General features: G+C 50.2%; 1 protein-coding gene across 2 annotated transcripts; it reads left to right on the top strand.

The window, feature by feature from the left end:
* The first annotated feature begins 147 nt into the window (after positions 1-147).
* On the top strand, positions 148-27,684 carry OPA3 (outer mitochondrial membrane lipid metabolism regulator OPA3). 2 transcript variants are annotated; one of them, XM_012761437.3, is made up of 2 exons: positions 148-423; positions 25,874-27,684. In XM_012761437.3, the coding sequence occupies exons 1-2, from the start codon at positions 282-284 to the stop codon at positions 26,254-26,256; spliced, it is 525 nt and encodes a 174-aa protein (XP_012616891.1). In that variant the 5' UTR covers positions 148-281; the 3' UTR covers positions 26,257-27,684. The 2 variants fall into 2 exon arrangements, with proteins under 2 accessions (XP_012616891.1, XP_012616890.1); XM_012761436.3 differs by lacking the exon at positions 25,874-27,684 and adding an exon at positions 16,657-20,069 and having other exon boundaries at positions 153-423.
* The last annotated feature ends 213 nt before the right edge of the window (positions 27,685-27,897 follow it).

Genomic DNA, 27,897 nt, shown 5'->3' with positions numbered 1-27,897 from the left:
GGACAAGGCGGGCGTGGGAATCCGTCCCCACTCCCGCGAGCAGCCGTTTAACGGCGCCGCCCCCTGACCGCCTCACTTCCGCGTTTTATTTGCATATTCAGCGAACGGACGTCGGGACGCCAGCTTCGACGCGGTGACGTCAGAGAGCGCCCCTGCAGTTCCTCCCGAGCGTGCGTCCGTACGTACGCACGCACGGCCACAAGCGGGCAGGGGAGGAGTGGCGAGATCCGAGGCGCCCCACCCAGTCAGCAAGGTTGCGCGTGCCCCGTGCGACCGCCAAGATGGTGGTGGGCGCGTTCCCTATGGCGAAGCTGCTATACTTGGGCGTCCGGCAGGTCAGCAAGCCGCTTGCCAACCGCATTAAGGAAGCCGCCCGCCGAAGCGAGTTCTTCAAGACCTATATCTGCCTCCCGCCGGCTCAGCGTGAGTCTGACCCCAACCTTTCCTTTCTCCAACCCCTCTCAGGTGGTTGCTTAGGGGAGGACTTCTGTCTACGACCAATCACAGCCCGAACCGGCAAAGTCCTGTAGCCAATAGGGAGAGTTCCTGGGAGAGGGGCGTGCGGGTAGCCCAATAGGGAGGATGGGGCGTAGGGTAAGGGGCAGGGCAGCGCGCCAACGCGCGAGTTTGGAATACCATCCAATAGAGGAAGAGAGCGCGTGGAGACTGACGTCCTGGCAAGCCAATAGTGTGGCGGACGGGAGAAATTTCGGCGAGGCTTTCCAGGACTGAGACTAGCTGGGGGCGGGGCTGAGGGACCGGACCGGGTCCTTTGCCAGGCCATTCTAGGGCGACTTCACTTCCAAACTCTACCCTGTACTTCAGTTTCCCTTCTGCCCTGGGCGGTAGGAGGTGCTTGTATGTCTTCCGTTTAGGACATCCGTGAGCCTTAGTTTTACCCTGCATAATAGGCCTGGGTCAGAGGTGAAGGCAGGGATCTGGGGGCGTGCCTGGGAATCAAGCCAAAGGGGAATTTTCACCAAAGTGCACATTTGTCTGTATATTCATTAATGACTCATACACCGTCCAGGCTTTTGCAGGGCACTGGGAGACACACTCCTGATCTATCAGTGTCAAACCAGAGTGGTCAGGGCAGTGGGGAGCTCTAGAGTTCAGAGGAGTTGGCCGACCCAGGAACTGCCTAGAGGGGGGCTGCCCGAGCTGAGATCTAAAGATCTAAATGCTCCAAATATTAGCTACTTTTAAAAGGTGGTCTATGGGCCTGGGCGCGGTGGCTCACACCTGTAATCCTAGCACTCTGGGAGGCCGAGGCGGAGGATTGCTCGAGGTCAGGAGTTCGAAACCAGCCTGAGCAAGAGCAAGACCCCATCTCTACTATAAATACAAAAAAATTAATTGGCCAACTAATATATATATAGAAAAAATTAGCTGGGCATGGTGGCGCATGCCTGTAGTTCCAGCTACTCCGGAGGCTGAGGCAGGAGGATTGCTTGAGCCCAGGAGTTTGAGGTTGCTGTGAGCTAGGCTGACGCCAGGGCACTCACTCTATCCTGGCCAACAAAGTGAGACTCTGTCTCAAAAAAAAAGGTGATATATGGGCTATAGACTGTGGGAACATAAAACGAGGGAATTTAATGTAATTTGCTAGGTCAGGGAACCATCCATCCATGACTTCATTTAGCTAGCATTTTGAGAACATCTGCTCTGTGCCAGTGCTGGCAGTGCTGGTGAAACAGCAGGGACCAAACCAAACCCAATCTGTGCTCTCAGGGAATTCGTAGTCCAGTGGGGACACACCTGTCCCCCAACAGTGACTACCTATAGTGGACAGAGCTGGGATGGGGGCTCCCCCGGGCACCTGACCTGGCCTGGGGTTCAGAGAGGGCTTCCTGATAGAGGAGTCATCTGACCTAGGACCTCAAGTATGAGGAGAATCTCACCAGACAACATGGGGACAGGGATGGTATTACAGCAAAAGGAGGGGCAGGTGCATCTTTCCCCCCCTGCAACTTTGAGTGCTTAACGTTTGCTCTCAGGGCATAGAATTCTTGGTCCTTTGGTCCTTGGTGGGGCCTTTTCCAGGACTGAAGATCTTAGAGTGGAAAAGAACTGCATTTCAGTTACCAACATGCTTTTGTGTCCACTATCTCGTTTGACCCTCACAACTGTTTTGTTCCCATGTCAGGAAAGGAGAATGACTTCCTCCAGTTTACAGAGGGAAAACTGAAGCCTTGAGGTCTGAAGTGAATTTGCCCATGGGGTTTGTGTCAGAAGCAGAACTTGGACTCTGGACTCCTACACATAGTCTGTTTCCTGCCACTGCCATTCTTCCAAACAACATGACATGTCTTAGCATTATGGTTTAGAAAATAGCTTCTGGAGTCTGACAAGGGTTTAAATCCTGGCCCCACCCCTGCCCAGGCTGATGACTTTGGGCAGCTCACTTAACCCCTCTGGACCTCAGTTTTCTCTTCTGTACAATGGATATTATGTAATAGCAGCATTAATGAGGCTCTTACTTTGTGCCAGGCCAGACATTGAATCCTCACAAATTATTATGAAGTCGATACTATTATTATTCCCATTTTGTGTATAGGCTATATATGAATTTATGCTATAAATAATACTTATTGTGTCGTGAGGATTAAATGGATATAAAATGTTAAGTCAGTGCTTGGCAATGAGTTATGGCTGTTGTGTAGATTTTATGGATACAACAGAGAGGAAAAAGCAAGTAATCTTGCCCTGGATTCTCATGGGGAAGCCAGACAAATTAAATAGTTAAAATATGAAGTATATTAGATGGCAATAATTACTCTGAACAAAAACTCAGGGATGCAGAATGAGGAGTATTTGAGGGAAGCTTATTTAGATAGGATTGTCAGGGTGGCCTCATTGACAACATGCAAAGGAGTAGAGGCAGCAAGCAGTGTTGGTGTCTGGGGCAAAGGCATTTGAGCCCAACTGATCTGATATGCAAAGGCCCTGAGGTAGGATGCACATTTGACCTGAAATTCATGGTGATGGGAAAGGGAGGCGGCTCTGCAGGGTCAGCGGCCACCGCAAGTGCTTTGGCTTTACTCTGAGTTGAACAAGGCTCACTGGAAGGTTCTGTACATACAGGCACAGGGTCTGAATTATATTTTATTTAATAATAGAATCCTTTTGGATTACAGGATAAGGGTGGATGCAAGCAGGAGGCGGCTATTATAGTCCAGACAGGAAGTGACTGGGGAGAAGGTGTCAGGTTGTAGAGATATTTTTTCCCAAGCTTCTTTTTAAATGTTCAAGCTCTCAGAAAAGTTGAAATAATCATATAGTTATCACTTGTATACCCTTTACCACCGACTCCATCAGTTAATGTTTTCTTTTTTGTTTTTGGTAGAAGCAAAAGGTGGAGAATATCAAACAATTATTAATTATTAGTTATTACACACTTTTTTCCTCAACTATTTAAAAATGAACTGTGAACATGACACTTCACTCCTAAATATTTCAACCTGTATCTCCTAAGAAGGAAGACATTGTCCCCTATATTAATAACATGGTACCAATATCACATCTGAGTAATTTAACATTGATAACAAAATGTTGATAACAGGCCTGCGTGGTGAGGTGGCTCACACCTGTAATCCTAGCACTCTGGGAGGCCGAGGCGGGAGGATCCTTTGAGCTCAGGAGTTTGAGACCAGCCTGAGCAAGAGTGAGACCCCGTCTCTATTAAAAATAGAAAGATTTTAGCTGGACAACTAAAATTATATAGAAAAAATTAGCGGAGCATGGTGTCACATGTTTGTAGTCCTAGCTACTCGGGAGGCTGAGGTAGTAGAATTGTTTGAGCCCAGACATTTGAGGTTGCTGTGAGCTAGGCTGACGCCATGGCACTCTAGCCCGGGCAACAGAATTAGACTCTGTCTCAAAAAAAAAAAAAAAAGTTTCATAGTAATACAGCCATACCTATTTGTTTACATATTTTCTATGGCTCCAGAGTTGAGTTTGTATGGCATACAGACTACAATACTTACTCTCTAGGCCTTTACAGAAAACATTTGCTGACCTTGCTCTAGAACAGTATCTCTGTCCTTTCTTGTTTTTTTTGACATTGACATTTGGAGCCAGTTGTCTGGTAGTGTGTCGCACAGATGGCCAGGAGTTTTCTGATTGTTTCCTCTGATTGGATTCCTACCGAGCATCTTTGGCAGGAACACCACAGAGGTGACGGTGTGTCTTAAGGACATGCCTTCAGGGGGCCTCTGATGTCTGTTTGTTCCGTCATTTGTGATGGTCACTTGGATCCCTTGGTTAAGGTGTTACCACGGCAAGAACCTTTCCTTTTCCTCTTAGTAATGAATAACCAGGAGATTAGGTTGGGTGGGCGAGCTGGCAGGATTTCCTGTGGATTGGGTGTGAGGTGGCAGGCTGGAGGAGGGGCAGATTGCACAGGAAGGATCGGGAGTTCAATTTGGGACAGGTTGAGTTAGAGATGCTACTAGCTCCTGGAGTGTACTGAGTTTTTATGTTTTCTCCTTTTTTATTATGTCATTATCGTCTCCACACTGCTAATTGCCCTTGGCCATGGCCTCTAGCTAAGGTCATTGGCGTTTCCCAGAGTCAGTGGCATCTGTGTATTCTCCCGGGACAGGACTCCCAAGCTGTCCGACACACCCAGTGACATTATCCAGCGTCTCTACCTTTGGCTGAGATTCTTTTGACTCAGCAGGCTCAGCCTGACTGTCCCCTCACAGGAGGGGCTGGAGCGCTAGCTGCCTGAGGGAAGAACAGTAAGTGCAAGAAGCATGGATCATCCATGGTGCACTGGGCTGGGGAGACAAAGATCTCTTCAAACAAAGAATTCCTGGGGGAGAAAAATAATAGAGGCTGGTGAGGCCAGGCAGGTTGGAGGCACTTCTGCAAAGAGCACTTCTGATGCTTCCAGGGAAGCTGTGGGTTGTCCCTGGGCAGTGGGAAAATTCTAGTGTATTTTTTCTTTTCCCTTTGGAGTGCACTGGTCATTTTTCTAGTTGACCACACATGGTTGACAGAATAGTGGTCCCACAACGATGTCCACATTCTGATCCCGAGAACTTGTTGTATATGTTACTGTACATAGCAAAGGAGACTTTGCAGATTTGATAAACTCAAGGAATTTGGGATGGGGAGAGAAGCCTGGATTATCCAGGTGGAGCCGATGTAATCACAGTGTCTTTGTAAGGGAAGAGGGAGGCAGGAGAGGGAGTGATTTGGTGATGCTGCTCTACTACTGGCCTTGAAGACTCAGAAAAGAGGCATGGGCCAAGGAATGTGGGTGGCTTCTAGAAGCTGGCAAAGCTAAGGAAATCCCCTGGAGACACTAGAAAGGACCACACTTCCCCTGACCCCTTGAGTTTAGCCTAGTAAGACCCATTTTGGATTTCTGACCTCTAGAACTGTAAGATAAGAAATCTGTGTTGCTTTAGTCCCCTGCACTTGTGGGAATTTGTTACAATAGCAGTAGGAAACTGAGGCACCATGATAATTCATTCAGGTTGCTGAGGTGGTTTTCTCAGAAGTGCTCAGTTCTGAGTTTAGGCCTCGGATTTGGTTTGTTTTCTTTTGCTACATAGCAATCTGACCCAAAGCTTAATGCTTAAAATAATAACTCTTTTATTTTGTGTCAGTTTTGTGGCTTGCCTGGGCTCAGCTGGGCTGTTCTTCTGCTGGCTTTGCTTGGCACAGGGTTGCAGTCAGAGGTGTCTGGGGCTGGGTCATCAGGAGGCTGGGCTGAGAAGGACATGAGTCCTTCTCTCCCTGTTAGTGTAGTCTCAGGGCCTCTCTTCTCCACTGGTCTTTCCAGCAGGGTAGCTGAATTTGTCACATGGTTGCTCAGGGCTCCCCAAAACCCAGATTTCCACGAGGGAAGAAGCAGAAGCTCCAGGCCATTTAAGGGCAAGGTCTGGAACTGCACAATGTCATTTCCACCACTCTGTTGGCCAAAGCAGCCACTTTGGTGCAGGCTAGAGTGAATGCGGGAGGGGACTGACTGCACAGGGGGTAGCTCAGAGGGGTCACTAACGGCATAGTCTGCCACAGGGTAGACACTCTTTGGTTTGGATCTTGGCACCACACTTATTAGCTGTGTGCCTTTGGGCAAGCAGCTTGACCTCTCTGAGCCTTCATTTCCATACTCAGCAAATGAGGGTAATAATATTACTCATCTCCCAGGATTCCTGTGAAGATGCAGCAGGACAGTGGATACCAAGGCCCTAGCCTGGATCATGCATATCTGGTTGTTTGTTCTAGCTGGAATTACACAAAGAATCTCTTCTTAGCATACATGGATGAGCTTTCCTGCCCAGAGTCTAAAAACCTCTGCTTCTGGGTCAAGGCTTTTTGCACTCAGGTCCCTGATGTGTCATTTACTTGGAGTGCATCCTGGGCAAGTCACTCTGCCTCTCTGTACAGTATTAGCACTCACCTCATAGGTTTGATGCACGAATACCCCTAGCACAGGGTCTGGCACGTTCTAAGTTCAGTAAACAGTGTGGCCAAAAGCCTAGCCTCTGGAGCTGGGTTACCTGTAATCTAAGCCGGCTCTGCACTTTCTGTGTGACCTGGGCAAGTTACTTAACCTCTCTGGGTCTCAGTTTTGTGGTCTGTAAATTGGGTTATTACGTGGATTCCATCCATAAAGCATGGAAGAGAGCCTGGCCCTTAAGTGCTGTGTAAGTGTTCGTTGGATGTATCAAATTGTCAGGCACCATTGTTTCCATCATCATCATCATCATTATCTTAATCCTAAACCTCTAGTGCTGTTCCTTTCATTGTGCTCTCCTAATTACCTGTCATAGCCAACAGCCAGCACTTCAAGCCTCTACGTGGCCTGGGTCCCTCCTGCTCAGTCAGTCCTCATGGGCTTACCACAGGCAGAAGGGTCTGGACTTCGGAGTGAATCATTCCCAACTAGCCTGGTGGCAGTAATTCTGTTGCTGTGATCAGGAGCTGGGCTTGGAGTTACATCTTGGAGTGAAGAAAAGTGAGAAAGTCAAACAGGGCAATACGGCTGAGTAGATAGCCTTCCACTACATAACGTCTAATGCTTCATCAAATATTGAAAGCATCTTTAGAAATGAATGGTTGTTACTGTAAGGAAGAAAAGAACCTCCCAGAGCCAGGAGAAAGCGGGAGCAAAGAGCCAAGTAGAAGACTGGATGTCAAAGCTGCCTGGTACTCAGGAGACATTTACAGATTCACGTGGTCTGGGGCAGGGACTGTGCTGTGGGGAGGCTGGGCAGGGGACCACCTCGTGTAAGACCAGGTCTCAGGCAAGGTACCTGGTGGGCTGGAAAAAACCCACTGCGAAGGAGGGATGATAAATCCTTTTCTGAGAATTTGTAGCCACCGACTGTCTTTCACATGGGTTCGGGGCCTAAATTATACTTTTTGAAAGGTTCTGGAAATAGTAGGCTGAGAGTGAACTCCTAGGGGTGCTTAGTTGTACCCTAAGTGCCTGGTAAGGACGAACATAAACTCTCCCTGGAGGAGTGCTCTCTCTGCCAAGACCTTGGAGAGTTCGAGCACATGGGGACTCACAGTAAAAAATTACATCCTATATAAAGAAGCTGGCACTATGAGCAAGAGTCAGCAGAAACAAAACATGACAGGCCAAGACCTGCAAACATTGAGGGTAATGAAATGATCAGATGTGGATATAAAATGCCTAAGTTTATGTGGCTGGGCAAGGTACCTATAATCCTGTCACTTTGGGAGGCCAAGGCAGAAGGATTGCTTGAGGCTGGGAGTTCAAGACCAGCCTGAGCAACATAGCAAGACCCCATCTCTACAAAAAATAAACAAATTATCCAGACATGGTGATGTGCTTGTAGTCCCAGCTACTCAGTAAATTGAGGCAGGAGGATCACTTGAGCCCAGGAGTTTGAGGTCGCAGTGAGCTATGGTGACACCACTGCAGTCTAGCCTAGGTAACAGAGAGAGACCCTGTCAAAAAAAAAAAAAAAAAAAAAAGGATAAAAGAAAGAGGGATATTAAAACATAAGTGAAATAAAAACTTGCCAGGAAGTTGGAAAAGAACCAAATAGAGCTTCTAGAAATGACCGATACAGATGTTCAGAGCTCCATAGAAGGGCTAAACACCGGATTGAGCACGGCTGCCAAGAGGATGGTAAACTGAAAGATAGACAATCTGGAGGAAAAAGAGTGAGCTTTGTAGGGTGCCCCCTTAGGTGCCCAGGAGTGCCACCTGCAGGTTCTGATTCAGTTGACCTGGGGAAGGGGTGGACAGTTTTATTTTTTAAAAATCTCCTGAGTGCATTTTCACGTGCACCAGCGTTTGAAAGATCACTTCCCTGGAGTCTATTTATAATCACCAGAGTGTCACATCAGTTAGGCTACGTGACAGCTAGGCTGCTGCTGGTGACGTCCAAGCTTTTTTATTATGTATTATATCTATTAAGGAAACATTTCTGAGTGTTCTCCCCTAGTATGTGTGTGTGTGTTTACGTATACATATATAAAATTATTGAGCAGTCATGTGTAGCACTAACATAATAGTACGGCTATGTTGTATGCATTTAAAAACATACACAAAAATTAGGGGGATGAAATTAACATTTTTAAATTTTTAAAATAAATTTTTAAATTCATGAAATATCTTCACTCTCACTAAAAATATTTTCTTATACAGACATCGTTAAATGAATTTGGAAACTTTTGGTGTAACCCTCTGTGCGTCTACTTTTCACATTTGTTGTTTCTGGCTGTCACAGCAGGCAAAGACCTAAGTATGCTCTAAATGAAAGAAGTGTGCGGTTGGCTGGCTCATTTTTAGTCCCACCCTTCATTATGCAGAAGCAGTTGTTGGAATTTGCTCTTGTGCTCATTGTTAAATCTTCAGTCTTGGGTTTCTCAGCAGGAGTCTTTTTAAGAAGCCACTGCTCTGAGGGCTGGGCCTTTTGCAACCTGGGAACGTCCTAGGGTGCAGTGTGCCAAGCCGACAGGAGAGGGCGCCCGCATCAGCGCTTCCGCGACTGGCTCCGGCTCCCTGGCCGCTGCACCTGCCCGCCGAGAGAGGACCAGAGGCCTTCTCCTTAGTTGACCCGGTGTAGCTGAGTATCAGTTTGTGCTCATCTGTAATGAATTGGAAACCAGCCAGTAAATCTTAAACCTTAAATCAGAAGGATGTTTATGGTAAGCCCTAGGAGGGCAGCTTTGCGGTTGGTGTGATGGCTCCCTGGTGTCATTAGGAATCTTTGTGTCTCTGCCATCTTCGTGTTTAGGTCGTTTCCTCAAGGCCTCAAAAGGGCTGCTGGAGGCCGGGCGCGGTGGCTCACGCCTGTAATCCTAGCTCTCTGGGAGGCCGAGACGGGCGGATTGCTCAAGGTCAGGAGTTCGAAACCAGCCTGAGCAAGAGCGAGACCTCGTCTCTACTATAAATAGAAAGAAATATATATATTTATATATATATATATATAATATATATATATTCAACTAATATATATAGAAAAAATTAGCCGGGCATGGTGGCGCATGCCTGTAGTCCCAGCTACTCGGGAGGCTGAGGCAGGAGGATCGCTTGAGCCCAGGAGTTTGAGGTTGCTGTGAGCTAGGCTGACGCCACGGCACTCTAGCCTGGGCAACAAGTGAGACTCTGTCTCAAAAAAAAAAAAAAAAAAAAGGGCTGCTGGAGCTGTAGGCATTGTGCCTTTATACTTCCAAAGGGAGGGAGTTTGTGTGTGTGGCAGGTGGCCACTTTACCAAAACTGAGTCACACACCACCCATTGATGTATGGGCTGTCGGGGTCATGAGTATCCGCTTCTCAACTCTAAAGGAGGCAGGGCGGGTGGAATTAATAAGACAGTGGAGAATACTATAAAGCAGTACCGATATTCAGAAGCAATAAGGCTGTTCTAAGTCTTTACCTGTATTGATTTGCTTTCACCATGCCCCACAAGTCACGTTGCTGTCATTACCTCCGAAGAAACTGAGCAGAGCCATTAGGTAACGTGCAGATGGCACGCAGGTGGTCCGTGGTGGGTGAACATTCCAGTCCAGGGCATCTCGCTTCCGTTTGCATCCTTAACCTGGGTGCTCAATGGCTCAGTCCCAATCCTGTTCCCCGCAGGCAGCCGTGCTAAGCCTCCCACCAGACATAATCAGTTCATGTGCAGTCCTTGAATGCGCCAGCATCCCTGCAAGCGAAGGATTGTGGTCCCCATTTCACAAAAGAGGATATGGGAGTGCAGAGTTGGTTTCCAAGCTTGCCTGTGGTCACACAGTATGTAAGTGGCAGAGCCAGGACTTGATGTCTGGAACACCCAACTCCAGAGCACACTGAGCTTTTAGTCTCTGCGGTAACTGCTTCCTCTGAGCCTTATAAATTCCAAAATGTCCCCTATGCTAAGCTGAGTTGATCTCTCCAGGTCTAGGTGGAGAATAGAGGTGGGGATCATTTTCTGGGGTGTGGCCATGCCTCAGTACATTAGGGGGCTGTGCCACTCAACAAATCTTTATTTAGTTCCTGCTCTGGGCCAGGAACTGTCTAGGTGGTATGACTAACTCAGTAGTCAACAAAACAGACAAATCCTTGCTCTCATGGAGCTTACATTGGAGGTATTAGTCACCTGCCTAGCGACCTCAGGGTACAGAGAACCACTTCTTCCCAGTATTTCCCGCCAGATTCCCAGGCTGAATCTCTGTGGTCCAGCTTGGGTCACGTGCCCATACCTGTGCCATTCTCTGTGGCCCAGGCAGTGCAGTGTTCTAATTGGCCCTGGCTGATGGGTGGGGCTAGCCCCTCCTGAATCCCCTGAACCAAAAGTTGGGGAGATGGGATCCCCCAAGATCCTAGGCAGGCAGAGCCAATCGTGTCCCCTCTAGTGACCGATGCACCGTGTTTCATTGCTGTCTCCGATGCTGTAATAGAGAGATCTGGTCCCGTCTGTAGGAGGAAGCTCCCAGCCTCCTCTAGTGGCCGGAACAATTCTGTTAACACTTGGTGTGCTGTCGAGGCGAGCTTTAAACTGGCTGGGACACATCCAGGGGAGGGCAAGTAAGGTAGGGACTGACGTGAAGCTTAGCTTACCCTGAATAACATCTTATTAACTGATAATGCCAACTTTCGTTTAACATGCTTTCTACTATCTCAACAAATGATCTTTCTTTTTTAATTAAAAAAAATTATTTTTGGCCAGGTGCTGTGGCTCACGGCTATAATCCTAGCACTCTGGAAGGCCGAGGCAGGTGGATCACTCAAGGTCAGGAGTTCGAAACCAGCCTGAGCAAGAGTGAGACCCTGTCTCTACTATAAATGGAAAGAAATTAATTGGCCAACTAAAAATACATAGAAAAAATTAGCCAGGCATGGTGGCACATGCCTGTAGTCCCAGCTACTTGGGAGGCTGAGGCAGGAGGATAGCTTGAGCCCAGGAGTTTGAAGTTGCTGTGAGCTAGGCTGACGCCACAGCACTCTAGCTAGGGCAACAGAGTGAAATTCTGCCTCAAAAAAAAAACAACGTTAAAAACAATTATTTTTGTGGTGACAGTATCTTGCTATGTTGCTCAGGCTGGTTTCATACTCTGGGCCTCAAGCGATCCTCCCACCTCAGCCTCCCAAAGTGCTGGGATTACAGGTGTGAGCCTGGTGTTTTTTAAATGGTTTTGGAGGGAGAGAGAGGAGAGGTCTGCATGTTTCTGAAGAGGAGAGCAGGGATGTCCTGGGATGCCTTTGGTTCAGATCTTTCCCATCCTCCTGCACACCCATGAGGGAGGCTCACGCTAAGCAGAGCTTCTTGCTATACTTCAGGGGGAGGTGTGGTTTCCCCCAGTGACTCCAGGCAGGGTCATGGGGGTTCAAGGCTAAGGCTAAATGGACTCTTGACCTCCGTGGGTTGGCCACCAGCCCCATGCCAGAGGAACAGGCTTGTTTTCAGCATGGAACCTACCCCTTCAGCCGTTCCTGGAGTCCCCCAGTTGACCCTCTATGGTGTCCCATAAGTCAGGGAGGGGTCCTGGGTGTTCTCAGCTGAGCCCCACTCTCAGAGTCACCTGGCACTTGCGTCCCTAGTCTCTCGGTTCATTCTGCTTCTTGCCCCACTCCCACCACCATGGGTGCCTAGATCTCAGCCTCCCTGATGGCTCAGTTCCTCTCCGCCATCTGCTCCCTACCTCTAGCCTTGAGTTGATTCTGTCTACCGGTCCCTGTTCCCTTTGTTCTTGTGGCTCCTGGCATCTTTTCACCCCAACTGCCATTTTAGCGGGACCTGAGAGAGGGCAGAAGTGTGTGAGCGTTCAGTCTATAGGCTTAACCAAGAATCCTGGAGGCCAGGGTGGCTTGTTGGATTTTTTTGGAAAAAAGTTTTAATTATCTGTCATTTTATTTTTAAAAAATATAAGAAGTTGACATGATTTAAGGTTCAGAAGCGTATATAGGGAAAAGTCTCCCTCTGCGTCTTCCCCCAGGTCTCCTGTTCCACTCCCTGTTGTCTTGAGAAAGTGTCTGACCCAGGCTAGGCAGGGTCAGGGAGGGCTTGCTGGAGGAAGGGACAATCTAGCTGTGATCTGAAAGGGCCAGGCCTAATAAATGGCAGCAAGGATTTTAAGGTTGTTGAGTGATCTCATCTAGTCCTTGCAACAATACTGTCATGTAGGCGGGAGGGTCCTCATTTTGAAGATGAAGAGCAGTCCCTTGCCCACAGCCCAGTGGCCCAGCTCGGACTCATGGCCCATGTGGCTTCTCAGGTGCACAGGCAAGAAGCGAAGGTAGCAAGGTGTGACAAGAGAAGTACCTGCAGAGTGACCAAAGGGCAGAGGAACAGCCTAGGCAGGCACTGCCTTTTCCATGGCTAAAGCAATCTGGTAAATTCTCACCCCCGTGGGAAAAGCAACATTCTTTGATTCTTCAGAGGCCACGGTAAACATCAGACAGGAAAGATGTCAAGTTAGTAAAAGTCAAGCTTGTTTTGACAAAATTTCGACACGTATAATGGCATTAATTACAGTATATTTGAAGAAACTTAAGGGAAATATGAGCCATTCAGTCATTAAGAATTCCCTGAGTGCCTCCTCAATGCCTGGCCCTGAGCTAAGCGTTTCTGGGAACCTGCCCTTACAGAGCTCCCAGTCTAGTTTCCAGGCAGTGGCAAAAGAGTTACCCATAGAGCAGGGAGCATTTGCCAAAGAAGCCTCAAGGAACTTGAAAACAGTGAAACCGGCTCTTCCCTTTTGCGGCCATCAGCGAAGCGGCAGAGGCCAAAATGAAGTTCAGTCCCACGGCATGTCAGTGCAGCTTGCCACATTCGCAGAAGGTTAGTTATGTCTTCGTCTCCTTCCAAAGAGCTGAGACAGGAGTGCAGTGTTCAGCCCATGCCCATCCGGAAGGATGCTGAAGTTCAGCTTGTGTGGCGATGTAGTACAGCTCAGCAAATTGGCACAGGGGTCCAGGTCTACAGGAAGAAAGATGTCATCTACCTTGAACGGGTGCAGCAGGAAAAGGCTAATGGTGTCACTGTCCCTGTGGGCAATCACCCCAGCAAAGTGGTTATCACTAGGCTTGAACCGGACAAAGACCGAAAAAGATCCTTAAACTAAAGCCAAATATTGCCAGGTAGGAAAGGAAAAGGGCAAATACAAAGAAGCAGTTGAGAAGATGGAGGAATAAAGTGAATTGAAAAAACAAAGCAGTGACACCAGTCTTCTGGCTGAGAAGGCACACAAGGTAGTTGAAACATAGTTCTGTAACCATTTTAGAAACAAGGGAGACTCTGGATACAAATTTAAAAAATAATTCAAACCAGACCCGGCATTGTGGCTCACTCCTGTAATCTTAGCACTCTGGGAGGCCAAAGTGGGAAGATCACTTGAGCTCAAGAGTTCGAGACCAGCCTGAGCAAGACTAAAAATAGAAAAATTAGCCGGGCATGGTAGTTTGTGCCACCCCAGCTACTCAGGAGGCTGAGGCAGGAGGATCGCTTGAGACCAGGAATTTGAGGTTTCAGCGAGCTACAATGACATCATTGCACTCTACCTGGGGTGACAGAGCTAGACTCTGTCTCAAAAAAAAAAAAAAATCAACTCAGATTACACAGTGTTGTGTTAAAGGAAGCCCAGGGAGCTTTGGGAACCTTGAGGGTGTGTCTGATGCAACCTAGGGCTCAGGAAGGCCTTCCTGGAGGACGGGACAATCCAGCTTCAATCTAAAAGATGAACTGGGAAGAGGCAGGAAAGAGGAGTAGAGGAAGGGTATCCCACGCAAAGGTGAGCCTACGTATGACATGAAAGGGTGAGCAAAGCAGGCCTGGGCCCAGCCCTTGGAAAGCTTACGGTGCAGTGGGGGAGAGAGATCTGTCACCAGGGATACCCAAGATTGGTCAAGGCTGGGATGTAGGAGCCCAGAGGGCGCTTGATCCAGTGTGGGGGAGTCTGGGAGAGCTTCCTGGAAAAAGAAACAGATGAACTGCATCCTTGAGGGACAAGTGGGTATTAGCAGATCTGTAGAAGAGAAAATGAATAAAATCAAAAAAAGAGTTTTTGAAATGACTAACACAAATCAAGGGGGGGAAACAAACCCCGCAGATTTCCATTATAAGGAATGAAAAATAAGACATTACTACAGATCCTAAGTATAGGATAATGAGGATATTATGAACAAGTGTAGCCAATAAATTTGGGAACATAGAGAAAATGGACAGCTTCCTTCAAAAACAGAACTTAATACTGACACAAGAAGAAACAAAATCTAAATAGTCCTATCTATATCTGTTACAGACATCAGATCCATAATTAAAAACCTTCCCACAGGCCGGGCGCGGTGGCTCACGCCTGTAATCCTAGCTCTCTGGGAGGCCGAGGTGGGCGGATTGCTCAAGGTCAGGAGTTCGAAACCAGTCTGAGCAAGAGCGAGACCTCGTCTCTACTATAAATAGAAAGAAATTAATTGGCCAACTAATATATATAGAAAAAATTAGCCGGGCATGGTGGCGCATGCCTGTAGTCCCAGCTACTCGGGAGGCTGAGGCAGGAGGATCGCTTGAGCCCAGGAGTTTGAGGTTGCTGTGAGCCAGGCTGACGCCACGGCACTCACTCTAGCCTGGGCAACAAGTGAGACTCTGTCTCAAAAAAAAAAAAAAACAAAAAAAAAAACCTTACCACAAAGAAAACTACAGGCCCAAGTGGCTTCCCTGGCAAATTCCTCTAAACATTTAAGAAAGAAATAATACCATTACCCAAACTCTTTTAAGTAATAGAGAAAGTGGGAACACTTCCTTATTTGTTTTATGAGTTCAATAGAATATTGATACCAAAACCTGACAGTCATTTCAAAAATTTGGTACTTGTCATATCAAAAGTTCGGTACTTGTCCCCACAGCCAAACAAAGAGGACAAGCAGTTTGAGGAAAAGGAAAGAGAAGTTTATTAATTTTCTGGCAAATGAGGAGGATGGCAGACTCTCATCTTAAAGTAACATCGTCCTCCCTTAAAAAGGAAATACAGAGCTTTTTAAAGGGAATTTTCAGCTTCTGACTATTGACCTCGGGCCCTCTGCCTGGACAATTCCATTGAGCCAACTCCTGGGACACAGAGAACAAAGAACACTCCCCTCTGCCTCAATGACTGGCCTTGGGCAGGGATGCAGGTTTTAATTCCCAAAAAAGAGTGGGGGGATTTTTAAGAGCTCGTAAAACATTCTACCCCTTTTCAGCCTTTACCTCTTATAGTCCAAGATCTCTCATGAAGATGGATTCAAGTATCCTAAACAAAAATATTAGCACACAGAATCCAGCAATATATAAGAAGGATAATATATCATGACATAGTGGAACTTAACGGAATTTATTCCATGACTGCAAGGTTTGTTTAACATTTGAACATTAATATAATTCACTACAGGAGTAGTATAAAGGAGAAAAAACATACTATATAGGAAAAGCAGTTGATAAAATTCAGTGCCTGTTCATGATAAAAGCCTACTACAAACTAGGAATAAAAGGAAATTTCTTTAATTGGACAAAGGCTACCTTACCAAAAAGGTTCAGCTAACATCATATCTATACTTAAAGGTTAAAATGAGCACTTTCTCCTAATGTTGGGAATAAGACAAAGATACAGTATTAGAGGTTGTAGTTTGTGCAGTGAGGTAAATAATTATAATTGCGGAAAGATTGAAAAAGAAGAAGTAAAACTGATTATATGACTGTATCCATAAATAAGCAAAGAATCTAGAAACAAATTTAATACATCATTTCAGCAAGGCTTTTTTCCCTTTTGGGAAAAAAAAGGAAAGAAAGAGGGCTGGTCTTTCTCCTGGGAAGCAGGCGAGGTGACAATGCCAGGGAGGATGGCCTGGCCAGCTGTGACTTCAGGGATGAGCAGAAGGAGCTAAGGATCTGGCAATCGAACCTTTACACCTTCCATGAACTTTGGCCCCGGAGCTCCTGGTGACCCTCCAGGGGTGCGCCCCAGTCTGAGGAGCTCCCCTCTGGGGCAGTGTTTCTCTTCCCCAGCTGCTTGCCAGAATCTTCTAGTGCTTTTAAAAGATGCCTTCAGGTCACCCAGGCCAGTGACTTTGCATTCCCTGGGTGAGTTCGGGCAGCTCTTGTGTAAAGCCTCAGTCCCCTTGTTCCCACTGGGACACTGATGCCCGCAGGGGTGGGGTTTGCAAGGGGGCTCCCAGACTGTGGCCTGACCCCTGTCTTCCCCCGCAGTGTACCACTGGGTGGAGATGCGGACCAAGATGCGCATCATGGGCTTCCGGGGCACAGTCATCAAGCCGCTCAACGAGGAGGCGGCCGCCGAGCTGGGCGCGGAGCTGCTGGGGGAAGCCACCATCTTCATCGTAGGCGGCGGCTGCCTGGTGCTGGAGTACTGGCGCCACCAGACGCAGCAGCGCCACAAGGAGGAGGAGCAGCGCGCCGCCTGGGACGCGCTGCGGGACGAGGTGGGCCACCTGGCGCTGGCGCTGGAGACACTGCAGGCGCAGATACAGGAGGTGCCACGGCAGGACGCCCTGGAGGAGCTGCACGCGCAGCTGCAAGAGGTGCGCGCCCAGCTCTGCGCCCCCGACCCACAGGCGGCGTCCAAGGCTGCAACCCGGGCAGTGTCTGCATCATCTGAGAAATAGAAGACTGCTGAAGCCTGAACTTGGACGTGGCCCTGTGTGCCTGACGTAGCCTTCCCCTGTACCACCCCTGCCTGCGCCGGCCCAGCAGAAACCACTAGGATCTTGATGCAACTTGACATTCGGTTACCCTCTACTGTTGAGACCAGTGGTGCCCGCCACTGAGACCAGCTGGTGAAGTGTTCCAACGTAGCCCCCTCCGTCATCCCTCACCCCTCACTCCAAACCACGAGGACCTGCAAGGTCCCAGCCAGCAGGACATCACCGGCACTCTGGAAAAGGGAAAAATGGAACCTGGGCTTGAGCCGAATCTATTTGTCATTATGCTACCCCCACCCCTGCCCTATTTATTGGTAAGTGTTCCCTTTCCCTGGGGTGCTCGTCCCTTACACTGGAACACCCTTCCTTTCGTCAGCTGGTCAGACCATCCTGAGGAAACGCAGTGTCTTTCAAAGACCTTTTGTCCCCATCACATTCTAAGGTCAGCGCCAGCTGGGCAGCGCTGCTCTTTCTAATGGGGCAACAAACAAGATCTTGGCCTGGCCGGGCACGGTGGCTCACGCCTGTAATCCTAGCATTCTGAGAGGCCGAGGCGGGTGGATCGCTCAAGGTCAGGAGTTCAAAACCAGCCTGAGCAAGAGCGAGACCCCGTCTCTACTAAAGATAGAAAGAAATTAATTGGGCAACTAAAAAATATAGAAAAAAAATTAGCTGGGCATGGTGGCACATGCCTGTAGTCCCAGCTACTCGGGAGGCTGAGGCAGGAGGATCGTTTGAGTCCAGGAGTTTGAGGTTGCTGTGAGCTAGGCTGATGCCAAGGCACAACAGAGTGAGACTCTGTCTCAAAAAAAAAAAAGATCTTGGTCTGCAATTGATCCACCAAACCGTCTCTTCCGCCTTTTGTGGTACCTTCCTCTGAGACCCCAAGTGGAATATTCCAGCAGAACCCCCTCATCTTTAGTCTGTGGCACAGCTCACTGGTATGGCTGTGCAGGGTCTTTTCTAGGCAAAGGCCCCCAGGACTGCCCCCACTCCTGGAGTAGAAAATTGGGTCCTAACTAGGGCTAATCCAACCTCAGTCCCTGTTTACCTGTCCTCAAAGTCCCCAGGCCTTGCACTGTGTGGCACATCTTCTCCTGCCTTCCCCACCGTCGTCAGTGGTCTTTCTCAGGGACCTGCTGGCCCGTGGATTAGATTGTCACCTCGTCCATCTTCCCTCCAAATCTATAGAGCTGTGTGCTCCTGCTTCCTTCCCCGGGGGCTCTGCGCTGTTCTGAGAGCCCCCCTTCATGCACCCTCCTGCCTCCATAGCCCAAGTCCCAACTCTGTCCTACTGCACTAGGCCACCGGTTGGCCCTGACTTCTTTCCTGGGTCTGCCCTAACAAATTACCACACACTTGATGGCTCAAAATGACAGAAGTTCATTCTCATAGTTCTGGAGGCCGGAAGTCTGAAATCAAAGTGTGGCAGGGCCACGCCCCTTCTTCCAGCTCTCGTGAGGCTGACTCCAGTCCTTCCTTGGCTCTGCCTCCATCTTCAAATGGCCTCCTTCTCTTCTGTTTCTTATAGGGACACCTGTCATTGAATTTAGGGCCCATCCTAAATCCAGGATGATCTCACTTAAAGATCCTTAACTTATTACATCTACAAAAGCCCTTTTTCCAAATAAGCCCACATTCATGGGTTCTAGGGGTTAGAATGTGGACATGCCTTTTGAGGGTCCACCATTCAACCCACTGTACCTCCCCACCTCCAGGGGTATGCTGGCCTCTGCCACCCCCTTGGGCTGTTCCACATTCCCTACCTGGTTTCTCTTCCAGGATTCACCACTGAAGTGGGGAGGGGTGTGGGCCCCCCTTAGTCTGCGTCCCGTGCTGTAGACTGAAGCTGTTTCCTGATTAAAGGGGCCCCAGGGAGAGGAACGTATCTTGAGGATGTATCTGAGAACCATGATACAGATCTCCAAAATGGGTACAAGGCTTAATAAAATCAGGACAGAAGCTGGGAGGGTTTGGGTGGGGAGGGGGGCAAGAGCCATCCTATGAGCTGGGGAAACCAAGGCTGAGGGGAAGCAAAGGCACTTGCCCAAGTTGCCTAGTGTGAGAGGGGTCTTAGCATCCAGTACCCAGGGCAGATTCGTCCCATGAAGCTGCAGGTGAAGGTGGGAGGACCAGGGCCTTTCCCCCTGGCCTCACTCACTTCCCCAGGGGGTTCAAAAGACCCGAACACAAGACCCACCCAAAAAGACCAAGAGCAGTTTCTGAATCAGCATCTCAGTTCCTCCCAGAAGAGGGGGCGACGCTGGAGTAGAGGGACTGAGCACGTGGGTCCTAGTGAGGGCAAGGCGGCCACGGACAGACACCCGCATGGAGGGGTGATGGACTGATGGACCTTCACCGGTGTACCTGGTCTCCATGGTTACCCCTCGGGGGTCCACTGTGGCACTGGCACATCTCTCCGGCGGCCAGGGACTGCGACTGCCCTCACCCAGCATATCGATGCGCGCTCAGTAGTCATCATCGCAGCAGATGAGGTTGACTGAGCGCTGGTTAGGTGCCAGCGCTGTCCTAAGTGCTCTGCACAATCCCCATGGCGTGGAGTTCTCCATTTCACCGGTGAGCAAACAGGCACAGAGAGGGAAGGTCACCTGCTCAAGGTCACACAGGCAGGGAAGAGGCAGAGGCGGGATGTGAAGACAGGCCACAGCCCCTGTTCTCGACCCCAGCAACGCCCTGGCCCTGCGGGAGCGCTGCTCGCTCAACTCAGAGACTTCAAACTCAGCTCTGACACATCCTTACCAGTGGCCAGTCCTTGTCATCAGCTTCACCCACTGCGGTGGCGGGGGCAGGGGTTGGTCAGGGTGTGTGGACTGGAAAGAACCCCCCCACAAAATGCACGAGGCCAGAGGAAGTTTCATGGCTCTGATTTCCTACTGGCTAAAATTTTGTATACTTTTCGATGTGGGGAGATGGTTTAGAATAAATAAATTTGTAAATGAAGCTAGTTGTCTTCAAGTTGTTGCATTCTTTTTTCCTATTTAAAAAAAATCCCTGTTCACCTTAGAAAAATATCCTTTGTTTATTCTGTCATTCAGAACACTCAACTGGGTTGCACGCAGTGTGTGCCCCCCCCCCCATGCTGTGCTGGGGTGACAGGGTGACTGACAGTCACAACCCTGCCCTCGAGGGGCTCACGGCCCAGCGTGGGGACAGATGCACAGACAGACATTTCTCTCCCAGTGTTAACTGGAGTTGTTCATATTTAGGAAGAAGGGGCTGGGCTTAATCAGAGTCCTCCCCTCCTGAGTGACTCAGGACTTCAGGGTGTAAAGACCAGGAGCCCCTTTGTACTGACTCACAAGAACCTCAGACGGTATCCTCTCCCATCTTTTGGAAGGACCGGTTGTCCCCTGTGTTGGTGTCCCGGTCATGAAGCACCTGCCCTGGGAGAGGGCCAAGTTGGCTGAGAGCCACCCTGGGAGAAAATGGACTTTACATACACCCCAGCCTGGTCTAAGCTCACAAAACCATCCCTGTGCTGGCCACCGTGACGCTCAGTGGCCTGGCTTGGGTCCCCCAGGGGCAATGACTTGGGGCTGGAGTCGGCATGGACAAGGAGGATTGTGGTGGGTGTCGCCCACCTCCTCATTAGACACATTGACAGCGCTGCCTGCACACCAGGCCCCACTCTGGTAGCCAAGAATCTGCCAGCAACAAGAGAAGGGCCCGCCATGATGGAGCCGGCTTTCTGGTGTGTTCTGTGCGGGAAAGCATCAGTAAAGGAGTAAGAGTTAGCTCAGTGTCAGGTGTTGAGGGCTGAGAAGGAGCAGCAGGGGGGTCCAGGACTCATGGGGACAGCCACTCTAGATCAGGTGGGCAGAGTTTCAAGGGAGAGAGGGCCCTAAGGCAAGTATGGGGTTAACTAAGTTCCTGGAGCCAAATCAGGCAGGCCTGTCTGTATAAATAAAGAATTACTGGGCCAGGCGCGGTGGCTCACGCCTGTAATCCTAGCACTCTGTGAGGCCGAGGCGGGCGGATTGCTCGAAGTCAGGAGTTCGAAACCAGCCTGAGCAAGAGCAAGACCCCATCTCTACTATAAATACAAAGAAATTAATTGGCCAACTAATATATATAGAAAAAATTAGCTGGGCATGGTGGCGCATGCCTGTAGTCCCAGCTACTCGGGAGGCTGAGACAGAAGGATCACTTGAGCCCAGGAGTTTGAGGTTGCTGTGAGCTAGGCTGATGCCACGGCACTCACTCTAGCCTGGACAACAAAGAGAGACTCTGTCTCAAAAAAAAAAAAGCTAAATAAAAAAAAAAAAAGAATCATTGGGACCAGGCAGATGGCTCATGCCTGTAATCCTAGGGCTCTGGGAGGCTGAGGCAGGAGGAGGATCACTTGAGCTCAGAAGTTCAAGACCAGACTTAGCAAACGTGAGACCCTGTCTGTATTAAAAATAGAAAAAAAATCAGCGGGGCATGGTGTTAGGTAAGATTTTCAAGGTCCATCCGTGCTGTAGCATGTATTGGCGTTTGCTTCCTCTTCATGGCCCAATAATACTCCATCGTATGGACAGCCACATTCTACCGACCCATTCATCAGTTGTCGGAGACGCAGGCTGTGCCCACCTTTCAGCTGTTGGGAATGACTCTGCTACAAACATTGGTGGAGTTTTTGTGTGAAGTTATGTTTCCATTTCTCTTGCGTACACTTAGGAGAGAAACTGCCGGGTGGATGTGGCTATAATGTGGCAATGCTATGTTTCACTGCTTCAGGAACTGCCAGACTGTCTTCCACAGTGGCTGCGCCATCGTCCCTTCCCACCAGCAGTGTGCAGGGGCACGTTTTTCCACGTCCTCGATGACGCTTGTCATTATACGACTTTGTGATCACAGCCATTCACTGTGGTTTTGCTTCGTATTTCCTTGTGTCCATTCATCTTTTACCCGGCACCTGTGTCCAGTGTCCAGGTGGCCTTTGTCCCCAGAGCAGTCCTGCCTCTTTTGCCCTGGCCACCTCCTTTTCCATCCACCTTCCTCCTGGGCCAGGGGTGGGATCTGCACTGAGCCCTCAAGTGCCCAGTGAGCCCTTGACCTCATGGGTCCCACTCACCCTGGCAGGTCACAGCCAAAGAAGTGCAAACAGTCAGTGACTGTACTAAGCAATGATCAACCTCACTCAGATTACAGAATGAGAATGGGACCGAGAGATGGCCCTATCTAGATGGCCCTATCTACATCGGAAGGTCCAGAATGACCAAGTTGATGGGGGGGAGGGGGGGAGGGGGTGGGAAATGAGTGGAGCGTCCTGAGCCACCCTGGGTGGGGCAGGTGGGAGTGGGCAGGCAGGGGTCAGCCTCTTGCAACAGACAAAGCAAGTGCACTGTGGGGGCCTCTGCACCCCCTCTTGCCTCACACTCTCTCCCAGGACAAAGTAATGTCACACCAGGGCAGGAGTTTGCTTAGAAAAGTAGGGGAGAGGAAGCCTGCAGGGGAGGGTTCAAGCCCATTCTCCCCCTCCCCTGCCACATGGCTCAGGCAATTAACTTCCCCCTTCCTAGCCATACTTTTCCCATTTCTAAGACGGGGATTTTCTGCCTCACGGGAATGTCAACCTAAGTAAATGACTGAAGCAAAAATCTCAATCAATGGAGGTTTATTAAGCTGAAATTTTGAGGACGCGCCCAGGAAAAACAGAACTGAAGGGGAAGTTGGAACCTTCAGCATTTTAAAGGCATACAGAGAGAAGGAACAAGGGGGTGGGGGCAGCTGATGAGGTTAAAGTGGTTACATTCTTGTGAGTGGGGCCCAGGAAATCGACATTCTACATAAAATAAAGAGAATGTTAGAAGGGAGAAGGAAGTGAAGGAAGCATCAATTATGTAGATATCCCCGGGTGGGTGGAAGGATGTCTGATTGTGTCTTGTCAGTTCTGTTACTTGTAAAGATAAACTTGTGTGATTCATCCTTAGCGTGGAATCAGATAGGCTTGTGTTAGGTGCTAGACACAGGTACAATTTGCATGTCCCTGCTTATGGGAGATTAGCAAGGAATTTCCTTCATGAATGATTTGTGGAGCCAGTTCTTCCTTGGTGCCTGAAGCTTTTACTTTCTCTTTTGCATAAGGAGTTGAGGGGGCGGCCCTGAGACTTTGATTTTCTTTTTATAGGGGTGTCACCCAGACTGAAAGTGGCTGTCAGGTAGTTGGTGCCAAATGGGGTGGAATTGAGGAAACTTTATCAGAAAAGCTTCACCATCCACTTCGGAATTCCAGGCTGGCACTGCAGCTAGCAGGAGCTTGGAGGTGGAGGTTCTGCCCCTCTCCCACGCCCCCAGGTCCATGGTCTGTCACTCTACCCCCAACCTTCTCCCCCCACTCAAAGCCCCCACTACCAGCCGCCTCACTGTACAGACTCCCCCGAGTTGAGGGGTGGCACCCCCAAGGCAGCAGCTCTGTCCTAGGGACTCACTTTTTTTTTTTGAGACAGAGTCTCGCTTTGTGGCCCCGGCTAGAGTGAGTGCCGTGGTGTCAGCCTAGCTCACAGCAACTTCAAACTCCTGGGCTCAAGCAATCCTCCTGCCTCAGCCTCCCGAGTAGCTAGGACTACAGGCATGCGCCACCATGCCTGGCTAATTTTTTCTATATATATTAGTTAGCCAATTAATTTCTTTGTATTTATAGTAGAGACGGGGTCTCGCTCTTGCTCAGGCTGGTTTCGAACTCCTGACCTTGAGCAATCCGCCCGCCTCGGCCTCCCAGAGTGCTAGGATTACAGGCATGAGCCACGGAGCTGGGCTGGGACTCACTTTTCCTCTATTGTTTCCCTCTGAGGTTTGCATAATGCCAGTTTGCAAAGTCCCGAAGGGACAGAACTCTGTTACCGAAATTTCAACACCTGTCCCTGAGGCCACATCAGAAGAATGAGGACAAGTGGTTTGAGGAGAAGGAAAGGGAGGTTTATTAATTTGCCGGCAAATGAGGAAAAAGGCAGACTCGAGTCTTACAGTACCAATTTCCCATCGATAAGCAGAAATAAGCTCTTAAAGGAGGGTTTTCAGCTTCAGGGTATTGTTGTTTAACTGCAGTTGATGGTTCTGATCCATCCCATCTCTGGGAAAGACAACCTCGTGACTTCAGTCCAGAAAGTTCCTTTGAGCCATCTTGTGTTGTACAAAGAACAAAGGACACTGCCTGCTCCTCCTGACCACTGGCCTGGGGCAGGGATGCAGGTTTTAATTCTCAAAAAGAGTGGTGGTTTTAAAGACACAGCTCATAATACATTTTGCCCCTTTCAGGCGGGTCCCTCTGTTACATATTTACTTCTGCCCAAGCATGTGTGAGCTTTGATCACTCTGATCTTGACCCCCTGCTTCCTCTCAGGGATGGCAGCCTTTGCTTCTGAGGGGGCTGGAGTCCCCTGGAACCTGCCCAGGGCTCTCAGCACCTCCATAAGTGGAGGCTCAGCTCGCTGCTCAGTGTCCCGGTTTCACTGGCTGGTATTTGACATTTGCCTCTCAGATGTCCCCAGAAAGCCCTTCTGTCCTCTGCCCCTCTCCACTTCCCACCCTCCCTGGGGTCAGATGCCCTGCCTCCAAGTCCCATGCTCACCTTTGGAGGGATGTCAGGGCCATCCCTCCACATGGGGAGCAGCAGGAGGAATAGAGCAGGGAGAGAGAGGTTTGGGGGGACAGCGTGGCCTAGAAGGGCAGGTGTGGGGCGGCCCAAACCATAGCAGGTGGGCAGTCAGCCCTGGCCCTGGGCCCTGGCCTGCCTCCGGCTGCCCTGGGGGCACCCATCCCCCAGGGAGCTCTGTGGCTGGTTGGTGCATGTTGCAGAGACCACCGGCCCTGGGGAAGGCAGTTTGCAGGCTTCTACATGCTAATCACTGCCTCATGCCGCCTGTGCATTAAGTACCTCCCTTAGGATCTGTGTGTGTGTGTGTGTGTGTTCATTTCTTTATGAATGAATGAATGACAGAGTCTAACTCTGTTCCCTGGGCTAGAGTGTGGTGGCATCAGCCTAGCTCACAGCAACCTCAAACTCCTGGGGTCAAGCAATCCTCCTGCCTCAGCCTCCCCAGTAGGTGGGACTATAGGTGTGAGCCACCATGCCCGACTAATTTTTCCATTCTTAGTGGAGACAGGGTCTCCACTGGGAGACCCTGTGTTGCTGGGGCTGGCCTTCAACTCCTGGCCTCAAGCGATCCTCCCAGCTCAGACTCCCAAAGTGCTGGGATTACAGGTGTGAGCCACCGCCCCTGGCCAGAAATTTATTGCTAAAGGAGCAGGAGGCGGCTGGCTTTCTCCAATCAGTTCATGTGTCCATGGGTGAATATCAATTCTTGCCAGAGTTAGAGCTCAGCATCAGCCCTGCTATGCTGTGTCTATAACGATGCAAAAGCTGATAGTCCATGTTCACATGAATAAGTTATTAGGTGAGGAAGGAGTTTCCCCTAGAGTTGTGGTCCCGGTCTCCAGCCCCCGGGCCGCGGCCAGTACAGTCTGTGTCCTGCTATGAACCGGGTGGGGCATCACTGCCTGAGCCCCGCCTCCCTCCATCCATGGAAAAATTGTGTTCCATGAAACCGGTCCCTGGTGCCATATAGTTTGGGGACCACTGCCCTAGAGCGTTCCAGGTGTGAGGCCTGTCACCTTTTTTCTTTAAGGCGCCCATTCCCCAGCGCGGGTGATTCTGGTTACCATGTCCCCATTGCTCCAACGGGGACATGGAGGCACGGAGGGTTGGGGCTTGCAGGGGCCTCCCCTGCAAAAGATCCCTGACCCCTGTCTCTCCCCCGCAGTGTACCACTGGGTGGAGATGCGGGCCAAGATGCGTATCATGGGCTTAAACGCCCAGGCCATCAAGCCGCTGAACGAGGACGCGGCCGCCGAGCTGGGCGCGGAGCTGCTGGGCGAAGCCATCATCTTTGTCACAGCTGGCAGCTGCCTGATCCTGGAGTACTGGCGCCTCCAGTTGCAGCATCGCCGCAAGGAAAAGTGGCAGCACGCTACCTGGGGCGCGCTGCGGGACGAGGTAGGACACCTGGCGCAGGCGCTCGAGGCGCTGCAGGCGCAGGTGCAGGCGACGCCCTCGCAGAGCACCCTGGAGGAGCTGCGCGCGCAGTTGCAGGAGGTGCGCGCCCAGCTCTGCATCCGGAACCCGCCGCCCGGGTCAGACAAATAGGAGGTCGCGGGGCTACTCTTGGACGTGACTGCTGTCTGGGCTGCGAAGTCTCTGACATGGCCTACACCCCGCATGGTCCCTTTCTGAACGGCCCAGCTGACACTACCAGGTCCTTTTGGGAACAGAAGGGATCGTGGGCTGGAGCTGATCCAACCGGGCATTTGGTCACCTCCTACTAACCTCCAGTGGTACTTTCCACTAGGACTCCCTCCCACTGTTGGAATGTTCCACCGGGGACCCCTCCCTCCCCCTCATCCCCACCAGCACATTGGCTTATCACTTAAGAAAGACTGCTGTCTTTTATGGGACCCCCCCACCTACCCACCACCAGGTGGGCCAGCAGAACTCCTCCTGGCAAGCTCCGAACACCCCCTACCTCTTCCTCATTGGTACAGACCATCGAACACCCCCTACCTCTTCCTCATTGGTTCAGACCATCGTGAAGAAAAGGCAAAGTTCCAATGAACTTCCCAGCTCCGCCACCCTTCAGCTACCTCACTCTGGGGTTACAGGGGGCTGGGTGGATCTTGGGCTAAATTAGCTTCACTGAGCCACCCTGTGGCTCCTGCCTTAAACCTACCATTGGTGCCTTTAACTGGGGCCATCTCTGCCTTAAGTGCCTGTAACCGGGGTCATCATCTTCCAACAGACCCTCTCTCATTCCTTTGGTCTATGGCACAACCCACTGGCCGGGCTGTGCCAGGTCTTCCTGGGCAGTGCCTCCCAGACCTGCCATCCCTAGTTCATGCAGGACATGGCCTTTTGGAAAGATTGGTCCTGACTAGGGCTAATTCATCCTGGCTTTCCGTCTCAGTCCCTGTCCTAAGTCCTAGACCTACTGCTGTCCTTTCCCACTGTCCTCTGTTGTAGCCTCTCATAGAGACCCACCATGTCACCTTGCTACATGAGTCACTGTCACATCCCCCTCTTTCCATCCAAATCTGCTCTTCAGAGTACTCAGGGTCTCCTTTCCTGCCTTTGCATGGGCCTCTGGCCCCCTCCACTCGCCTTCATGCAAAGGCCTCCTCCAGTGGGACCACCTGTCCCTCAGCCTGAGGTCCCCATCCTAATGGAGTGTCCCACCCACCCAACCACTGAAGGGTCCGTGTATGAGCTCTGTGACTTCTGAATGCCATTTTTTTAGACTGTAACTGTTTTGTAATTAAAGGAGCTCTGGGTTAAAGAAGTCATCTTAGGAATGTTTCTGTGAACCCTGATGTACATCTGCAAAATGGCTAAAGTGTCTTCAAAATTAGGAAAGCAGCTGGGAGAGTTCTGGTGGAGCAGCAGGAGTCATCCCCTGAGCCCTTTTCCAAATGGAGAAACTGAGGCCCCGGGTGAGCAAATGGACTTGCCCCAGGCCACACAGTCAGAGAGGGGATGCTCTGGCCTCCTCTGGGGGTGATGAAGGGCAGGGCAGGAAGGGGTGAGGACGAAGCCTGGTGAGGGGCATGGGGAGGGAGGCGGAGAGGGGGCAAAGATCACCCTGGCTGCAGAGGCCTGAAGGAATTGGGGTGGGTGGGAAGGAGGAAGACAGCAGGAATCAGGGTCATGGGAGGCAGCGATTCTCAGTGTTCTTTGTGGAAGGGGCACCAGGGGTGGGAAGCGCCTCCCTCCTCAGCAAAACAGCCTTTCAAATCA

This window comes from Microcebus murinus, chromosome 16 (genome assembly GCF_040939455.1).
Source record: "Microcebus murinus isolate Inina chromosome 16, M.murinus_Inina_mat1.0, whole genome shotgun sequence".
Taxonomy (NCBI): Eukaryota; Metazoa; Chordata; class Mammalia; order Primates; family Cheirogaleidae; genus Microcebus; species Microcebus murinus.
This window is presented reverse-complemented; position numbering and strand designations above follow the sequence as displayed.

Coding starts and splice junctions, on each gene's coding strand:
- OPA3 (XM_012761436.3), top strand. CDS start 282: ATGGTGGTGGGCGCGTTCCCTATGGCGAAGCTGCTATACTTGGGCGTC. Junction 424..16,656: donor CTGCCTCCCGCCGGCTCAGC/GTGAGTCTGACC, acceptor CTTCCCCCGCAG/TGTACCACTGGGTGGAGATG.